Consider the following 18,820-nt stretch of genomic DNA (forward strand, 5'->3'; position numbering starts at 1 on the left):
TTAAGAGCCGACAGAGATGACAGCAAGTCTCTATAAAGCAAAAAGATGATAACACAATGGAACATGTGGTAGTGTTGCTTTAAGATAAACAAGAATAGTATTGATAGACCATGCAATGCATGCCGTATTCTTGTGATAGTGAAAGCACAGACAATCTTTATGAATTATGGCAGGCTTTCGTTGTTACAGGACCAATTAGAGGTTTGACAGAGGGCTTCATTGTATATAACCCAATTTGATCCAATAATTAAGACAGCCTGTTCTAACAGCAACAGCATTGATGTGAAGCACTCAAGAAGAGGTATCAGTACTGATGATACCATTGTGACCAGAAACAAAACAAGAAAGAGCCTAGCTTCATCCGTTGTCATTCAAACAAAAAAAAATATTCCTGATCATGCGAAAGTGATTTCCAAACTAGAAAGATTTTAAAATGATCAAAATATTATAATTAACATGTACTTATAACGGCGAGCATAATAGTGGTTCATTATCACACTGAAATGAGAAACAAGGCCTAAAAGATAGCTGGAAGAAAACGGAACTTTAAGAGGGAAAGAGACATCCATGGATATTCACCATTTAATTAAATAAGATATATTCAAAGAAAAAAAAGATAAAGATCGATCATCTACAGCTGTATGTATATATATAGGGAAATAATTAATTGAATAATCAACATAGCTAGCTAGGGGTTGATGTGCTTCCTTTTGTTGTCATGGAAACCAAAGAAAATAGCTAGCGTATTTGTGCTGCAAACTGGGACCTTTTTGAACTTGGCCCTAGCATCTCCTTTACCTTGTTGCCTAAAGATTGTTTGCATGACACGTCCAACTTGCAGAGCTGTAAGGGTGAACATAAGATGTTATGTTACCCCCACTACGCTATTTGACTAACACATTAGGCAATCATGACATGATTTTATATTGCTTGAAATGGCAGAAACACAATGAGAGCCTTTTCTTTTTAACCAAATGTGTGTGTGTATACATAAAAGATTGGTATGAGATTTTTTTTTTTTATTTGATATATCAATAGTTGGGAGTGGGAGAATTTGAATCTTAGATGTTTTTATTGAAAATGTGCTAATTAAGCTACAAATTAAGTTCTTGACAAGAATGATACGAGATAAATTCGTATTAATTTGCTCAATAATTAATTCCATTTGCATCATTACAATATTCCCAATGATATGATCTCCTATTAATAATTTTCTATCTGTACAAGGCTTATCAAAAGGTTTGTGATGGCATAAGCTAATAATAACTAAGTGTGTCAGTGAGTGTGACAATGATAGAGAGGGAGAGAAAGACAGCAAAGTTAGCATAGTGGATAACAAGATGGCGATCAATCTAATGCCATGGACGTTATCTACTAGGGCCTTGATCTTATGAGCCATGTTCAAGGCCACGCCCTTAATATGCTATATGTATATCACATTTCTATATATAACTGTAAGAGCAAAGCTCTCTAAGTCCTCTTGTCAGCTACATCACTATTTCTCTCTAAACTGCCTTTTTGTCCAAACCTCTAAAACTTGACAGCATGGAAAATGTGACCATTTCAGCCCCCTCCCCAGTTTTCTCTTTCTTTCTTTGTTTAAAAAAAAAAAATTGTTGACGTCTTTCATATATATCTTGTGCATGCAGGGAGAGACTCTGATTCCATGGAGCAAAAGAAAAGGAGGATTCACTGCCTGCACATTTGTTTTTGGTAAGAATATATACCACTTACAATAGTTAATTAATTCCTGTACGTGTTGCTATATATATATGCTTTAATATCAAGATATGAAAGATGTCCACTGTCCACATTATATATCCCACTAAATTGTTTCACTTTCTCCCCTTCCTATATATAGCCATGGCAGCACTAGAGAACATGGGTTTTGTGGCCAACATGGCGAGCTTGGTCATGTACTTTTCCGCCGTAATGCTTCTTGATAATCCCACTGCCGCCAACACTCTCACAAACTTCATGGGTTCAACATTCTTGCTCACCCTTATCGGTGCCTATATATCAGACACATACTTAAGCAGACTTAGTACAGCTTTGTTTTTTGGAGTACTTGAAGTACTGGTAAGCTAGAGATCAATTTCACCCAAACATAAAATTATGAGTCTCATCTTCAACCTATATTTGAGACAATTAGTAGTTATTTGCGGTGGAATCTGCACTTGTAGGCTTTGGTATTGGTGACAATTCAAGCTGCTTCAAAACATTTGCACCCACAACAACCTTGTCTTGAGTCAAACTGTCTCAAAGGTGGTACAGCATTCATGTTCTACATATCTTTGTGTATGTTAGCGTTGGGTTCAGGTGGTGTTAGGGGAGCTCTTCCTGCACTTGGTGGTGACCAATTTGATCAGAAGGATCCAAAGGAAGCAAAGGCTCTCGCAAGCTATTTCAACAGGCTTTTGCTCTGTATAACGATTGGTGCAGCCATAGGTGTCACAGGCATTGTGTGGGTTAGCACAAAGAAGAACTGGTACTGGGGTTTTTTCATATCAACTGTGGCTGCCTTTGTAGGCTTTGGTCTTCTTGCCATTGGTAAGCCTTTCTACCGTATCAGAGCCCCTGGAGAGAGCCCTATCGTAAGGATCACTCAGGTCTCTCTCTCTCTCTCTCTCTCACACACACACACGCACACGCACACGCTCATACACAAAAATTCACATCACCCCAACTAATAGGAAACCATTTTGTTGGCTTTGACTTTTTGCAGGTTATTGTTATGGCAATAAAGAACCAGAAATTATCATTGCCAGAGAACCCGGGTGACTTGTATGAGATCAATGATAAAGAAACAATTTCCAATGAGGACCAAATAGCTCATACCAATCAATTTAGGTGATGTTACATAATCATGCTCAAAATAAAGCAAAGCTAGCTGATCAATAATTTAAGACATGTCATCTATTATTAATTGAGTTTGCTAAATGGCAGTCAACATTCTTTTCCTTTCTTTTGTTTTTTTTTTTCATGTTCGACAAAGCAATAGTATAACCTCAATAAAGTATAAACCAAGGAAAAGTGCATTAGAAAACAATAAAATTTTACTAAAAGTTTATATAAAGTGAATAAGGACCATGATCACTTTAGTTTGAGATGAAAACAATGTGCAAGGCTGCATAATGATCTTATAGTGAAAGCTCTGATTTGGATAGCATTTGGTGCGATACTCATGCTTTTCTCTTTATAGTCATGAGGTCATTTGTTAGGTTGACAAACATTTCAAGGCACATAATTATAATTTATAATGTTTTGTATTTTAACAATCCTCTACTTATGCACCAGGTTCCTAGACAAGGCCGCCATTGCTTGTCCACCAGGGACTGTTTGCACGGTGACACAAGTAGAGGAAGTAAAGATCCTAATTAGAATGATGCCTATTGTAGGCAGCACCATCCTAATGAATACTTGTTTAGCACAGCTCCAAACATTCTCGGTAATACAAGGGAACTTCATGGATCGCCAACTTGGCTCCATTCTGGTTCCTGCACCGTCAATTCCCATAATCCCCCTAGTTTTCATGTCCATTCTCATTCCCATCTATGACTTGGTCTTTGTTCCTTTCGCACGAAAGATCACCCACCATCCATCAGGCATCACGCAACTTCAGCGTGTTGGAGTTGGCCTAGTTCTCTCTGTCATTTCAATGACCGTAGCTGGCTTTGTGGAAGTTAAGAGAAAGAACCAATTCCATAAAGACCCTTTAAAGCCTACAAGTCTCTTTTGGCTCTCCTTCCAATATGGCATTTTTGGAATTGCAGACATGTTCACTTCTATAGGATTATTGGAATTTTTCTACAAGGAAGCACCTGCAGGAATGAGATCACTCTTCACCTCATTAACAGGGTTATCACTATCGTTTGGTTACTTTTTGAGTAGTGTCCTCGTAGATGTCGTAAATGCTGCCACCAAAAGAAAAACTAAAAGCAAACAAGGATGGATATATGGGCTTAACTTAAACGACAACAATTTGGAATTATTTTACTGGTTCTTAGCAATCCTCAGCTGCATCAATTTCATAATCTACCTGTTGTCGGCTTCATGGTACAAGTACAAATCAGACGATCCTGACACTAAGCCAAAACCAAATGCTTTACATGGAATACCGCTTATTAAAAATGAAGGCACTCAAGGTAATGAAGCTTATAATAATGAAGCAGCCTCCTCTGACAAAGCAGAGAAGGGTAAAGAGTAAGGGAGCAAGTTGCTGAAGTCCAGCTTACTCATCATTTCATAGACAAGTATACAGCTAGCCGTGTATGTATGATCAACATTAATTGGGTTTGGAATAAGCTTTCAAATAATGTTTGTAATATATATGTCCTGCCTATCACCTTAAACAAGTGATACTTTTATCATGTATCATGTATGATGCTTTATAGTTATTGTGATTTATGGAGCTACTTTTCAGCATAGTCAGTGCCAGGATGTCCTATTGCAGAGCTAACCATATATATGTGCAATTGTAACGATATGAAAATAATTTCTCTGTCTCTATTGTTCATCTTACACCTATCTCTCAACCCCATCCTTGATCCTTCTACTAAATCAAAAGCCTAAGGCTGAAATGCATTTTATCAAAATAATATGTTAGTCTATCATATATTAGTTGAGTTCCTTTAAAGCTTTACAATCCTTTTCATCATAATAACATGAGAATGATACCTTCACATTCACTTTCATGTTTTAAATATGAACATTTTAGATCCGTTTAAATAACAGTTTCAAGTTTAAAAGATTTTTTAAAAAAATACGTGTGAATGAAAATTGTTGTTTGAAATCATATATTAAACACCCTCTTTATTTTCACCTTTTAAAAATGAATGCATGTGGAGGTAGTATACTAGTACTACAGGTATTGGGAAAAAGATAGATTTTTCATATATTTGATTATGCCTGCAAGGCCTATATATATATATATATCTGTTTTTTATAGTTCTGAATCAACGCAAGTGTTGTTATGTGATAGCTTCATATATGACGCTTCTCAAAAAAAAAAAAAAAAAAAAGAAAAGAAAAGAAAAAAAGCTTCATATATGACATTGACAGCTTACACTCAGTTTTTTTTTTTTTTTTGGGTATAACCCAAAGCCCGTACTAATAGAGATCCAAATGGGCCGCTTGCACACCAAAAGAAGAGAAATAAACAGAAAAAGCTCCTATATATGTTTAAAACCATAAAATGGGAACAGGTGGTTGTTGATGGAGGAAATTCTACAAACCCAGTGCAAAGCCAAGCCCAATTATTTTTGGGTCCAATCTCAATGGAGATTTAAGAGAACGTAATTTGGAGGGTAGAAAAAGCTCTGAATGGGCCTACTTAGGCCTTTCATTTTTCCAAAGGGAGAATTGGACTAAATGATTTAGGGTTAGTTGCTAAATCTATAGTAGTTTAATAATATGTTTTCAATTTTTAAATAATATTGAAAGTATTTTTACACACTTTTTCACTTATATTTATTTTTAAAAAATACAAACAACGTTACTAGAACAACATAACCAAATGGTTCCCAATTGTTCATAAAACAAATCGGCTGCTAGCTATTTTTCACATAAGTCGCAGTTGAACTCATTTAAGTTCATATAATTAGCATGTTTCGTCTTTTATTAAAATTTCTAACGAGTATTGTCACATTATTATAGAAGTAGCGTCTTTTAAGGCCGAAATAGCTAAGAAAAGTGCAGGTTATCAGGTTTTGTCAACATTTTACCGTACATCTATGTATGTATGTATTTATGTTTTGTACATCTATGAATGTGTTGGATAATGTCCTTTGACATTGTCAATCAATTATGCTTTTTTAGCTACTTAGTTGTGGTTGTGCATTTATGGTTCTAATCTAATAATTAAAATGGTCCTAAATCCTGACACTGATATATATATAAAATATTAGGAAATTTGAGTTATAATAAGTGTCCAGAGAGGGAGAGAGAGTGACGAGAGCTAGCAGGCCAGACCCAGATTTGCCTCTCGCGATGTTTGTGCATTATTGACAGCATGCATATGCATGCTGCAGTTAGTGCCAAACCCAACAACAAGATGTAAAATATATTTGATGATCATGTGCATGTGATTATAATGGCCGGACCAACACCTCTCTCTCTCTCTCTCTCTCTCACATGCAACCCCTCCTTTTTTATTATTGTGATTATGACTCCTATGCTATACATGTGCTTCCCCATTTATTCTTTGTGTGTTTTCCATGTGATTACCACACACTCATTCGATCATAAATCTCTACTTATTTTGTAGAGTGGCCATTTTATTTATCAACACTAACTATTTATTTATATCTATCTATTTACCTCAATATTGAGATATTGAGGCTTAAATTTTTTTTTTTTGATTTTAAGTTGCATGTTTAGAGATTGAGTTCTTTGAAAAGATGAGATGTAAAGTAAGTAAATGTATATAAAGTATAAACTTTAAAACCATACGAAGCATGCATTGATTAAGAACTAGTGTAATGAGTGTTTACAAATAAACATCAATACAAAACTTTTATGAAAAATTTTCACATGGCTAATTTTGGTTTTATATAGGAAACCTCTCGATCAAATATATCTTAAACAATTACACTCTTAAAAAGCAGTCATGCCTAATTTATGGGTCACATCATGAGCTTCAAAACCTTTAAGCATCACAATAATTTATGGCATATCAAGTGAGAGTTCAAATTTGAAAGATAATGATATGAACTACTAATTTTATAGTTTTTTATTTCTTGGTCACAACACGAGCTTTAAAACCTTTAAGCATGACAATAATTTATGGCATATCAAGTGAGAGTTCAAATTTTAAAGATAATGATATGAACTACTAATTTTATAGTTTTTTTATTTTTATTTTTATACAAGATAAAATTTTTACTCTAACTTAATTTAAGTGTATATGTGTATAAAACTTCATCCTAAAAGTTTGAACTTCAACCCTTACTCCCCACACCCTATAAGTATTTATACTTGTGGAGTGACCACCACATCAAAAGTGCACGGTGATAATTTTATAATTAATAAACTAGTTGACTTTGAAAATAATAAATAAATAAATATTATCGACGTATATTCTTCCCATTAATTACTTATGTCTTTTTGTAAAATCGTAGGTTAAGTTAAATAATATAATATAATACCCAACTAGCATAGCACATTCTCTTCGTAATTTCCTAGGTTGAATCACGTGGTTCCCTCACTTCCATGCCCATGCAATTAATGTTAAGTAAGAAAACAAGTAAACATCACACACATATAACCATGCACAATTATATACATTAAAGAAACTAAACGATTATTATTAGGTGATTAATATTTGTTATGAATGCGTATGTCTTGCTCTTGCGTGTAGTTTGTGTTGAGGAGGTAGAGCCCAAGTTGAACGCAAAGGATGAGTGATACACTAAGAGTTTGAGCCCAAGTTGAACGCAAAGGATGAGTGATGCACTAAGAGTTTGAGCACAAGTTGAACGCAAAGGGGTCATGCACTATAGACTACCGTATAGTCAAGAGACAAGACACCAAAGTCAGTAAGTTCACTCAAACTCAAACAAGCTGAATTCTTGACGTAACTGCTGTCGTTGTTGTTGCGGTTGGTAGTGATACTCAAAACTCTCTATCTATGACTATGACTATGACTATGACTATGACTTTATATATATAGGTTACCAATATTGGAGAAAATTAGTTTATTTGTTGATTTCGAAATTCCAACCCATTGGTCCAGAACTTAATTGGATGCCGATAGATTATAGGAGAGTTACTCCTACACGCTTCATTCGCAAGCTTCCATTGTCGGCAGCTTATACCTAACATCCCCATTTAATTAATTAATTAATTTGGTTTCAACAAAAATATATATAATTTTTGCTTTGTTTTTTATTTCTATTTATATATAGAACCCTTCAAACATAGAGTTCGGAATGGATCTATGTAGATTCCCCATACGTTTCTCAAAAATAAAACGGATTTGGTATAATTTGCAAACTGCTTGGAAACTAATGAAGGGGTTTGATTTTAAAGTTAAAATGCGAAATTAACAACATATTATAATTATCTCAAAAAAAAATCCTCTATAATTTCAAAGATTACTATAAAACTATAAAAACCTACCCCATAAATTAAATTTTTTTTTGAAGTCCCCCCCATAATTAGAATAGATTGTTAACATCTAACCATTCCATTTTGAGTGATTTTGATTCTTCCAGTTAATCAGCAATATTTAAACAAGTAATATTAAATATTTAATTAACTGTAAATTTTTAAATCTATCGTTGTTATTAATAATTATAATGTGACAAAATCTAAATCACTCAATTTATCCATGAATTGTTCAAATTTGTATCACTCTAAGACGTCATTACCTTAAAAACTCTCTAGAAAAAAGCTAAATCCAGTATGAAAATATTTATGGTAAACAATAATTATTTTCCCTCCAACGCTGAAAATTTTTAATCGTCTGCGTCGTCAGGATATATAATTTAAAAATGGCGAATCAGATATCTAGCTATGACTGACGCTCTGTTTGTTTCAGCAATGATGTTTTCTAGAAAATGAGTTATTTTCTAAAAAACATTTTCTATAAAACTATCTCATTTTTTAATGTTTGGTAGCAACTTTAAATGAGTTGAAAAACAACCTCATAACTTCCCTTATTTAGCTTGTTGTGAGATAGAGTTGTTTTCCAAAAAAATTTAATGGAAAACAATCTCCAAAAATAAGTCATACTTTTTATGTTGACCAAAGATAGTTTTCTTTTGACTCATCTTTTTTTATGCTACCAAACACTGAAAAATAAGGAAAACTATCTCTACACAAAGTTTCCATCGAAACAAACAAAGCGTGAATATGAAAACAAACATTCATAGTAACATATATGTAAACAAAAATGTGTAAAAGATTGACTATGTTTGTAAGAGTTGGCGCATCATTATTTTAATTTTTGTGAGACAAATTAAGAAAATATGACCCACAGGATCTCTTGCTGGATCCAATTACCTGATTAATTTGTGGAATCAATCATGGAAAAAAGGCATCTATGGTTCAGTGTCCTCCAGTCCGATAACATTGATGTCATTTTCTTACACAGACAATGCAGTTTACATTTAGTAATATTAAAACTACTATTAGTTATATTTTGTCTTAGCTTTAATTTAAATTTTCCTAGAATATATTTTTTTAATTAAGCTAAATTTTATCTTTTTGTTTCACATTTAGGATTTAACAAATAAAAACATTCAGACATAAAATACATGGTAAGCCTACAATTTGAGAAAATATCCAACCGAATCATTAGATGTCACTTTCCTTTGAGAGCTTCCTTTTTTGTCACATCATTATCATCTTATTCAACCCCTATGACCAAGTCCTTTCATATCTGAGTATAAGAGTTCGGTGTTAGTTTGGTATAACTCATTTTGACAGTTTATTTTGCTTAAGATAGTAAATTAGACAAAATGGGACATAACAATCAAGTGTTTAATTTTTTTTAATTAATTCTAAAATAATATCTAATTTTAATTAGAAAACTTAATATATTAATAGGTAAACTATGTATTTGGTTCTTATCCTTTATATCATATTTCAATTAGATCCATAACTTTTAAATTATATTAATTTGGTATCTAACCTTTTAATGTCATGTCAATTTAGTCGTTATTTTTTAGATGAAAATTGCTGACGTAACAAACGATCAAAGTAAAAAATTAATTTATGTTAATATGGCAATAAACTAATTATTTTTATTTTAGCTATTTGCCACATTAGCAATATTCATCAAAGAGATAATGGTAGAGACTAAATTGACACGACACTAAAAGATTAGATGTTAAATTGACACAACTGAAATATTAGAAACTAAATTAAAATATAATATAAAGAAAGAGACTAAATACATAATTTACCCTATAAGCCTTAACATATTATTTTTCTAAAAAAAAAGAAAAGAAAAGAAAAGAGTAGAAACTTAAAACAGACACGGGTTCCACCGAGACCCATAAAAGCCAACTACACACTATACATTGTTTAATATTAACATTTAACACAATAAATAGGTAAAAATGCTAATCGATTCACATTCACTGCCGTTTCTCTTTAGATTCAATTCAATCTATCTATCTGTTATCCAAAAAAAAAAAAAAATCAATATATCTCAAAGATCTAATTCTTAAAGAGAAATATTAACAAACACCGTAAGGCACTTGTTAAGATTTTTCCTTTTGAATTTTACTTAGAAAAAAAGAAAAAAATTGTCAAAAAAATTACCAAAAAAAATACAAAAATTATCAAAATCTGTTCAAATATGTGTTATTAACAGGCATCTTACAATACTCGTTAACACAATCCATTCTTAAATACCACGTGAAGCATGAAGACTACTCTCTCCGTTGGTCCACTCATTAAACTTGGGATGAACCACAAATGTGAGAACGAAAGAACCTAACAATTCTCTTTTAGAGCAGTGAGTACTTAATGACCCTCGTTAAAGTCTTTAATTTCAAAGAGAAAAACGAGAGGAGCTTGACCGCTTTATACCAATCAATGAGCCTACTTTCTTGTAATATCTTTTTTTTCATTCTAATCAAACGGTCTAAAATGGTTTGTGACATATAACAAGAGTAATGGTCCAACGCTGTGGTTGTAGCTTTTCGCTTCTTTAAATCTTTGGGACATAAATTAGATTCCAAACGTGTCTCTAGTGTCGTAAAAACCTTAAAAAGCCCGGCAAACACTCTTCACTGCAAAAAAAAAACAGCAACACACTGTCTCACACTCTCTCTCTCTATCTGAAAGTGGTGTTTCAGATTATGTTTAGAAACAGGTAGATATACCGTATACGGTCATAAATGTTAGCTCATATAGCCATATATAGCAAGTTTACAAATGCTGCTTCCGGGCCATTAGTTACTACTATACTCTATAAAGCTTAGAGTGGCTAGGCTTATTTTTCTCTGAATACCCTCTGTTGTATTCATCGTGTTATTTCTCTTCTCTCTTTATACATACAATATTTTGGGTGTTGTATACATAGAGAGAAGAATATAGATATATGGCCACGATGAAGGTATCAGTTTTGTGGATTGGGATTTTAATAGGACTTGTTTTTGGGAACTGGGTTGATGGGTTTGAGGAGATTCTTAGTTTTAATGAAACAGCAATGTCTTTCTTGGACTCGGCACATATGGAGGCTTTTGGAGCCTCCAAAGCTGCAAGTGCTTCTAATGTTTTGATGGTGGGGCTTACCCTTATTCAAGGTGCTGGTGCCAAAGGAGCAGGTACATTCTTTCTTTTTCTTTTTTTTTCTTTCCTTGATTTCCTTTCCTGCAGTTTTTTGGTCCCTGGTTCACATTAATAGTTTGGTAGTTTGCTTGAGGTAGATGTGAGGAATTAATGCAAATAAACAGACGAAAGGTTTATGTTGTAATGTCCTTGTGTACCTGAGACTGAATTTTGTATCTGTATTCTGTACTTATTGGCAATCCTTATTAAAGCTTGTATTTTTCTTACTTGTTATAATTAATTCATTATTGTAATGATTCAGAAGAGCCTCCCCCACTCCCTTTTTTTTTGGTATTCAATGTGTACCTTTTGATTCTGCAGTCAGCCATTTTGATTACTTTGCCTTCTGTTTTTGTTGTTATTCTCTTAGTTTTTATCAAATCAGTTTTACCAATGTTATTTCTTCACTTCACTGAGAGAGACATCTGTTCTGTCGCCTGGCTTTGTTTTGAATATCTCTAATGCTGTTACTATTGTTGCTTGTATGGGTATATTAAGTCAATCTATGCTGTTCTATTATACTATTTGGTGAGATTGTTCAATCTCTCTATCTTTGCTTTACTCTTTCTGTTTCTAATAATTGTTTGCGTTTCTCCCAAATCTCCTTGTCTCTGTCTCTCTTTCTTTCACACACACACACAATTATTTATTGTTAGATAGTTTTCTATTAAAAGCAAGGCTATCCTTGTTGTAATTGTCATTCTTATCTTCTAAATTCATCTTGTAAAAGAATGTCTTCTGATAAATTTTTTTTTTAGTCATATATTTGTCTGGGTTTGGCCTAATTTGCCACATTGTGTTTTCACTATTACAGTCTGCACAGATGGAACATTACCCGGCTATCATTGGCATCAGGGGTATGGGTCAGGAGCAAATAGTTGGCTCATTCATTTGGAGGTTTGTGAGATTAGACTTAAAATGTCATAATTGAATACTTAATTTATAGTTTTTGTGTCATATTCTGTACATAATTCATAAATACATGTGTTTGTATATGTTTCTCCTGTTGAATCTTTCACTGACGAAATAAATTAAAATATCTCATTCATCAAAAAGGAAAAAAAGAAAAAAGAAAACTAAAATGTCTGGCTAATGTAAGAATTTGGCCAATGTAACTACGATATCAAGCTGGTGTTTTAACAATTCTTATCTGTGTTTCACTGTTTCTTGTTGATATCTGTGTCAACAGTATAGTATACTCTTGGTTATCGGGTGATTTTGGAAAAATACGGTATTCTCATCTTCAAAGCACATTATGGTTACTTCTCTGTTGAGTAATATTTCTATGATAATGAATATCAAATGTAAAATTCTATATATTTCAGCTCTTTTTGGTCCTTGGTATATCTCCAGTAAGGTTCAAGGCTTTTCAGGGACAGCTCTATGATACTCTAAAATTTTTTCTTGTTAATCGTGTAGTTATTATCATTATCACCATTATTATTAGATTATGCCACTTTCTGGTTAATGCTGGCTGCACAAGGTCTCACCTTCAAATACTCTAATGGTGTTATTTATTGAAGACTTAAATTATTCAAATATCTTGTTCTTGTGGCAGGGAGGTGCATGGTGTAACAATGTTAGAACCTGTGTTTACCGGAAAAAAAGCGGGCGTGGATCCTCAGCATACATGGAAAAGGAAATAGCGTTCACAGGAATACTGAGCAATAAAGCTGAATATAATCCTGGTTTCCTCCCAAACTTGAAAATATCATGCGTTGTTTCTGCCTTTCTCTTGCTTGTGCTTTCTTGACCATTGTGTTGTTTATATGGGCTTGCAGATTTTTACAACTGGAATAGAATAAAACTCCGTTACTGTGATGGTGCCTCTTTTAGCGGGGATAGTGAAAATCAGGTTTGTAATAGAGATGAATGTTGTAACCTTAAAACTACCAGCCCATCCCAAATAGTTGCCTAGAAGGCATATTGTATGCTCTGAAAAAAATGCTGTAGATCTTGTTGCTCAATTTTTATGAACAAGCTTCAGAAATCTTATTAATCTTTTCCCATGATTTATGTGGTGTCTTCATCCTATATCAGTGATAGCTGCAAATGAAAGAAGTTATGTTTTCACAAGAGAGAGTGAGAGAGAATGGTTTTCATTCTTTTCTTTATCCACCCATTGAAGTGGCTAAGTTTATTGTATGTCTAAATGACTTGATTGGAAAATGCAAATGTGTATCTAAAAATGCAGGGTTGATTCCTAATTCTTATTTTTTGTTTGAGTTCACTATATGTTAACATATAGGATTCTGTTTCTTAGGCTGCACAGCTGCAATTTAGGGGACAACGTATATGGTTGGCTGCAATGGAAGAATTTATGTCAAAGGGAATGCGCTCTGCAAAACAGGTTTATACCATCATTATTTGGCTCTCTTTTCATCTCCTTTTCATTTATTATCTTATTTCACACATTATTAATTGTACTGCAGGCTCTTCTTTCTGGGTGCTCTGCTGGGGGACTAGCATCTATTTTACACTGTGATGAGTTTCGAGGTTTATTTTCAGGCAATACTAAAGTAAAGTGCCTAAGTGATGCTGGAATGTTTCTTGATGTGTAAATACTATCTCTTGATGCTCTTATAGTTCCAACAATATTAATATGCAGATTTTTTCCTTAGCTTAGTTAGTAATGCTTACAATTTCCATTGATAATCCTACCTGGAATTGCAGGGTTGATGTATCTGGTGGGCACACCATCAGGAAAGTTTTTGGTGGTGTGGTAGGCTTGCAGGTACTATTGCTTTGCTTTCTTTCTATTTCCTCTTTCTGGATTCATTATATAGAGTATGGCATGGTGAATGTTTGATGTCAATCATAATTATTGGGGAGAAATCAATAAACACAGTAACATAGGGAGTGTTTTGAATCTCTTAATCTTTGTTGTACAAGCTTGGATCATTTGACATGATAGTAACACATACTGAATTTGTATAATTATTACAGGGACTGAAAAATACCCTGCCAAGTTTTTGTACTAACCACCTAGATCCAACTTCGGTAACCTCTTTTCCTTGACTTATTTTGAATGAATCTGTAGAAACACAAAATTGTGTGGTCTGTCATTTACTATTAAACTGACTTCACTCTTTTGTTCTTTTTTTTTTTCCTTATCAGTGCTTCTTCCCTCAGAACTTAGTTGCCAAAATTCAAACCCCACTTTTTATTCTCAATACAGCCTATGATTCATGGCAGGTAATTCTTCTTTTTAATAGATTTCTCTTTTGATCCATCTTACAACACATAATATATAAATTATCTTGCATTATGAGCGACAATATGATTTGAGTGACAAAGTAGATGAATTAAGTGATAAATTTTCCACATGAAATCAGATTCAATCCAGCCTAGCTCCAACTTCAGCAGATCCCTCAGGCTATTGGCATGATTGTAGATTAAATCATACAGCATGTTCCCCAGCCCAGATCCAATTTTTGCAAGGTGATTTCAAAATTAAGAACTTGCTAGCTTGAGCTTCTGAATTCATGTTAGCTTCAATAAGTGATAACTAAAATTAATCTACTTATTAAAAGGCATTTATTTGTTTGATGGAACAGGGTTCAGGAATGAAATGCTGAATGCAATAAATCGCTTCTCATTGTCTAAACAAAATGGGCTGTTTATAAATTCATGTTTTGCTCACTGCCAATCAGAGAGGCAGGACACTTGGTTTGCTGATAATTCTCCTGTTATCGGAAACAAGGTATACCGACCTAATTGATTATGTTTGACTTTGGCACATCATACCCATAAACCACCAGAAATATATGTCCTCACCGTTAAATTTGTATACATATGTATTTGTGCACTTGTACATTTGTGTGTTTCTTGGTTATATGAAGTGGCCCACATAGCTTGCTATAATAATACATTTGACTTCAAAATTTCCACCGACCTTTCCATCAGCATAGCCAAAGTCCTATCTTGGATGAATCACAGTGCTCCATATGACATTAACCTCATTAAGACTCCCCAGATGTCTTGATGTTTATCCAAAAAAACTCACCTTGACAAAACTGGAGGACATGCCTTTAAGCTAGTAGCCTTAAGACCAGTTTTCTCATAATCTTATATTGCTAATTAACAGATTTTAACCAAAGAATATGTTGAAGTTATTATTACTATTATTATTTGTAAGTTTCAGAAATACCCATAGATTCTGAACCCACAATCTTACCCTCCATTCATTCTTATTACTTGCATTTTGAATCATGTTCCTCCGTTCTATTTCATTTGTTTAGTAAAGATAAGAGGTTCAAAGTACCTAAAATTATATAATTGCTGGTATTTAGGCAATCGCGCTAGCTGTTGGAGACTGGTATTTCGACCGAACAAGCGTTAAAGCCATCGACTGTCCTTATCCTTGTGATAAGAGTTGCCACCATCTGGTTTTCAGACAAGCCTAGTTCTACCGATTGGTTTGTTCACATGATACCTTACTGAGTAATACATTTAGTTCCATTAGATATTGAAACAACTGAGCAAGTCAGTTGAATTTGAAGATGACAATAAAAGATGAAGGTTGCTGAAAAGTGCAAATGTATCCAGCGCCTTTTGCATTGATTTTATAGCAATTTCATGTGTTTATATCCTCAACTATGTTGTAATTGTGATTATTCATTTTTTACAATTAGCCAATGAGACAAGTTGCATATACTTAATACTTATGCTACTGCTACTACCCGTCCATGTCCTTAACTGAGTTGTTCACCAGAAATATTACATTTCTATTGTAAGTCATTTTCTCTGAAGCTGAACAAACTAAACTTTTATAGGCTTTGTTTGGTTGAGAGAGAGAGAGAGAGAAGAATGATGGATGGTTATGATGTTTCTCAATGTCTTGTGTAGTGGTGGGCTTGAACCTGGAGTTTCTTTGCTGTGACACAAAGGTTCATGGTGTACTTATAACTTATAAGTTGTGGCTTTGCTTATGATCTCCACTTATAAGTTCATGGTCTTGCCAATAATTGGCAAAGCTCGATCTCAGTACCTAATAGCCTTAGCTTTGTTACTGAGCAATGATTGGCTGGTCACTGGGTGTAATTTAATTCAGGTTCAATCTGCACAAAACTTGGGACAAAAGGTTAGCATCACCAAATAATTCAGAAGCTATCCCCAATCTTGCAAAGAAGTTAAATTATACTAGCCATCTATTGACAAAGTTTGGCTTTTATGTTCATACCTCCCTAGGAATTTGAGTGGTTCTCAGGAGACCCATGCTTTGAGTTTTGCACCAAAAGCTTATTCCCATATGTAATTTTTCTGGATTGTTAGCTCTTTCCTAATAGCAGAAGTCTCATCTGGTTCTATGCTGTTATTAAAATATGTCTGCAACTGGACAAAGAGTTCATTTCTTTAATGTTGTATTAATGATGATCCTGTCATGTTACCTTTCATGATTTCCAGATTATTTTAATGTCATAATCTGTCTTACATGCTGGAAACAAATTGTCTTGACTCACATTTAGGAGATTTGGTGGTTGTAACAATGATTGTTGCGAGAGTTCAGACTCATGGTTATTGGGTGTCCTGGAAACAATTTGTCTCAATTCACATTTAGGAGATTTGAAAGTTGTGACAATGATTGTTAAAAGAGTTGAGATTCATCTCTAATTATTGGGTAGGATTGTAGGATTCCTTGTCATTAACCCCATAATCATCTGTCTGATGAATAATTTGGAAATTAAAGTGTTGCTTTCTGGTGTCAAGTTGTTTTGATGTTTATTCTGCATCAATCACCATTAATTTGAGGTGAATATTAAGTACTAAGCAGGTTTGTTATTTTTGAAATATGATTCAAGTCAAAAGGAAGACAGCCAGATATGTTGTATCATGGGAAAACAGCAAGAAAGCTCTAAACCAAGTAATCATATTTCAAATTTTCTAATAGATGTGTATAGGGCTCATAGTAGCAGTGCTCTAAACCTAAAGTTGACCCAAGTAGCCTGAAACCGGCTATTTGCAATTAAATAGCTTCGTTTTTGTATGCATAAATGTGTTAATATGGCTTTGGTGTCTCTGAAATATATCAAGTAGCCAAGCAATGAATTTTGCTTTGACAGCCAACAATTCGAATTAAAAAAGCTTAATTCCCATTAACACAACCTAAGTTCAGGTTACCATAAATTAACAATTATCATAGTAATGCAAGGCAAGGATGAGACCCGTGTGTAATTCCCAAGCTCACTCCAAAAAGAAGTATTGAGGTTATAAAAATGTTCTACATCACTCTTTATATTACCGACTCTTGCTTTTCATGACTAATACCATAGTGGAGTAGCAAATTATAAAGTTTTTACGTGTAAATGCTACCGAGTATGATTTTTTTTTTCCCTCTATATATATATATATATATATATATATATATATATCTTATAAAGGTCATACTTAGCATATAAATTTGTCTCTTTTGCAAGGTCTACAAGGGATAATGAGTAGGCAATTATTAACCCAATTTTTTTGTTTTTGTTTTTAATTTTGGAAAAGAATAATTCCCACTTTCTTTTCTATATATATATATATTTTTTAAAATTGGCACCTGGATTGCTACATATCACCTATTTGGAAGAATTTTGCTTCTTTTGGTATACATAAAGTACTCTACCCCGCCTTTCTCCGGCCACTCCCTCTATAACAAAGCTTCAATAAGCACTTTATTTTGCAAGGTCTACAAGAGATAAAGAGTAGGCAATTATACATAAAGTACTCCACCCCGCCTTTCTTCGGCCACTCCCTCTGTAACAAAAGCTTCAATAAGCACTTTCTTTTGCAAGGTCTACAAGGGATAATGAGTAGGCAATTATACACCCAATTTTTTTGTTTTTGTTTTTTTGGAAGATAAATAATTCTCCCTTTTTTGCTATACTTAAAAAAAAAAAAAAAAAAAAAATTGGCACCTGGATTGTTATATATCACCTATTTGGAAGAATTTTGCTTCTTTTGTTATACATAAAGTACTCTACCCCACCTTTCACCGGCCACTCCCTCCGTAACAAAGCCTTCAATAAACATTTTCTTTTGCAAGGTCTACAAGGGATAATGAGTAGGCAATTATACACCCAATTTTTTTGTTTTTGTTTTTGTTTTTTTGGAAGAGAATAATTCTCACTTTCTTTTCTATACTTAAAGGAAAATTGGCACTTGGATTGCTATATATATATCTTAAAAATGTCATACTTAGTATATAAATCTGTCTCTTTTGCAAGGTCTACAAGGGATAATGAGTAGGCAATTATATCCCCAATTTTTTTTGTTTTTGTTTTTGTTTTTTTTTTTGGAAGAGAACAATTCCCACTTTCTTTTCTTTACTGAAAAAAGAAAAAATAATAATTGGCACCTAGATTGCTACATATCACCTATGTGAAATAATTTAGCTTCTTTTAGTATACATAAAGTACTCCACCCCACCTTTCTCCGGCCACTTCCTCCGTAACAAAGCCTTCATAAGCACTTTGAAATTGGTGCGTGTGTACAGTGTAGTCTTATTCACCTCGGTTTCTACATCATGCATGTGTATCTTTCATCCAGAACATAATAT

The 18,820-nt window shown here is 33.6% G+C and overlaps 2 protein-coding genes across 4 annotated transcripts; both read left to right on the forward strand.

Annotated features, from left to right (window-relative positions):
- The first annotated feature begins 1,269 nt into the window (after positions 1–1,269).
- Positions 1,270–4,427, forward strand: LOC142627412 (protein NRT1/ PTR FAMILY 4.5-like). 3 transcript variants are annotated; one of them, XM_075801267.1, is made up of 6 exons: positions 1,270–1,554; positions 1,650–1,713; positions 1,862–2,079; positions 2,184–2,609; positions 2,726–2,850; positions 3,298–4,427. In XM_075801267.1, exons 1-6 carry the CDS (start codon positions 1,546–1,548, stop codon positions 4,205–4,207), a joined length of 1,752 nt encoding a protein of 583 aa, XP_075657382.1. In that variant the 5' UTR covers positions 1,270–1,545; the 3' UTR covers positions 4,208–4,427. The 3 variants fall into 3 exon arrangements, with proteins under 3 accessions (XP_075657382.1, XP_075657380.1, XP_075657381.1); XM_075801265.1 differs by having other exon boundaries at positions 1,364–1,454; XM_075801266.1 differs by having other exon boundaries at positions 1,487–1,578.
- Positions 4,428–10,704: 6,277 nt separating this feature from the next.
- Positions 10,705–16,023, forward strand: LOC142627196 (pectin acetylesterase 10-like). Its single transcript, XM_075801002.1, has 12 exons — positions 10,705–11,279; positions 12,098–12,180; positions 12,842–12,971; positions 13,065–13,138; positions 13,547–13,633; positions 13,716–13,840; positions 13,957–14,017; positions 14,230–14,283; positions 14,401–14,478; positions 14,619–14,724; positions 14,841–14,986; positions 15,576–16,023. The coding sequence occupies exons 1-12, from the start codon at positions 11,054–11,056 to the stop codon at positions 15,687–15,689; spliced, it is 1,284 nt and encodes a 427-aa protein (XP_075657117.1). The 5' UTR covers positions 10,705–11,053; the 3' UTR covers positions 15,690–16,023.
- Positions 16,024–18,820: the final 2,797 nt, after the last annotated feature.

The sequence above is a fragment of the Castanea sativa genome, chromosome 3 (genome assembly GCF_040712315.1).
Source record: "Castanea sativa cultivar Marrone di Chiusa Pesio chromosome 3, ASM4071231v1".
NCBI lineage: Eukaryota > Viridiplantae > Streptophyta > Magnoliopsida > Fagales > Fagaceae > Castanea > Castanea sativa.

Excerpts from the sequence above, each read along its gene's own strand:
- LOC142627412 (XM_075801265.1), top strand. The coding sequence starts at position 1,398 with ATGTTCAAGGCCACGCCCTTAATATGCTATATGTATATCACATTTCTA. Across the intron at positions 2,080-2,183 it reads TTGGAGTACTTGAAGTACTG|GCTTTGGTATTGGTGACAAT; the intron begins GTAAGCTAGAGA and ends CTGCACTTGTAG. Across the intron at positions 2,610-2,725 it reads CTATCGTAAGGATCACTCAG|GTTATTGTTATGGCAATAAA; the intron begins GTCTCTCTCTCT and ends GACTTTTTGCAG.
- LOC142627196 (XM_075801002.1), top strand. The coding sequence starts at position 11,054 with ATGGCCACGATGAAGGTATCAGTTTTGTGGATTGGGATTTTAATAGGA. Across the intron at positions 12,972-13,064 it reads TAAAGCTGAATATAATCCTG|ATTTTTACAACTGGAATAGA; the intron begins GTTTCCTCCCAA and ends ATGGGCTTGCAG. Across the intron at positions 14,018-14,229 it reads GTGGTGTGGTAGGCTTGCAG|GGACTGAAAAATACCCTGCC; the intron begins GTACTATTGCTT and ends TAATTATTACAG.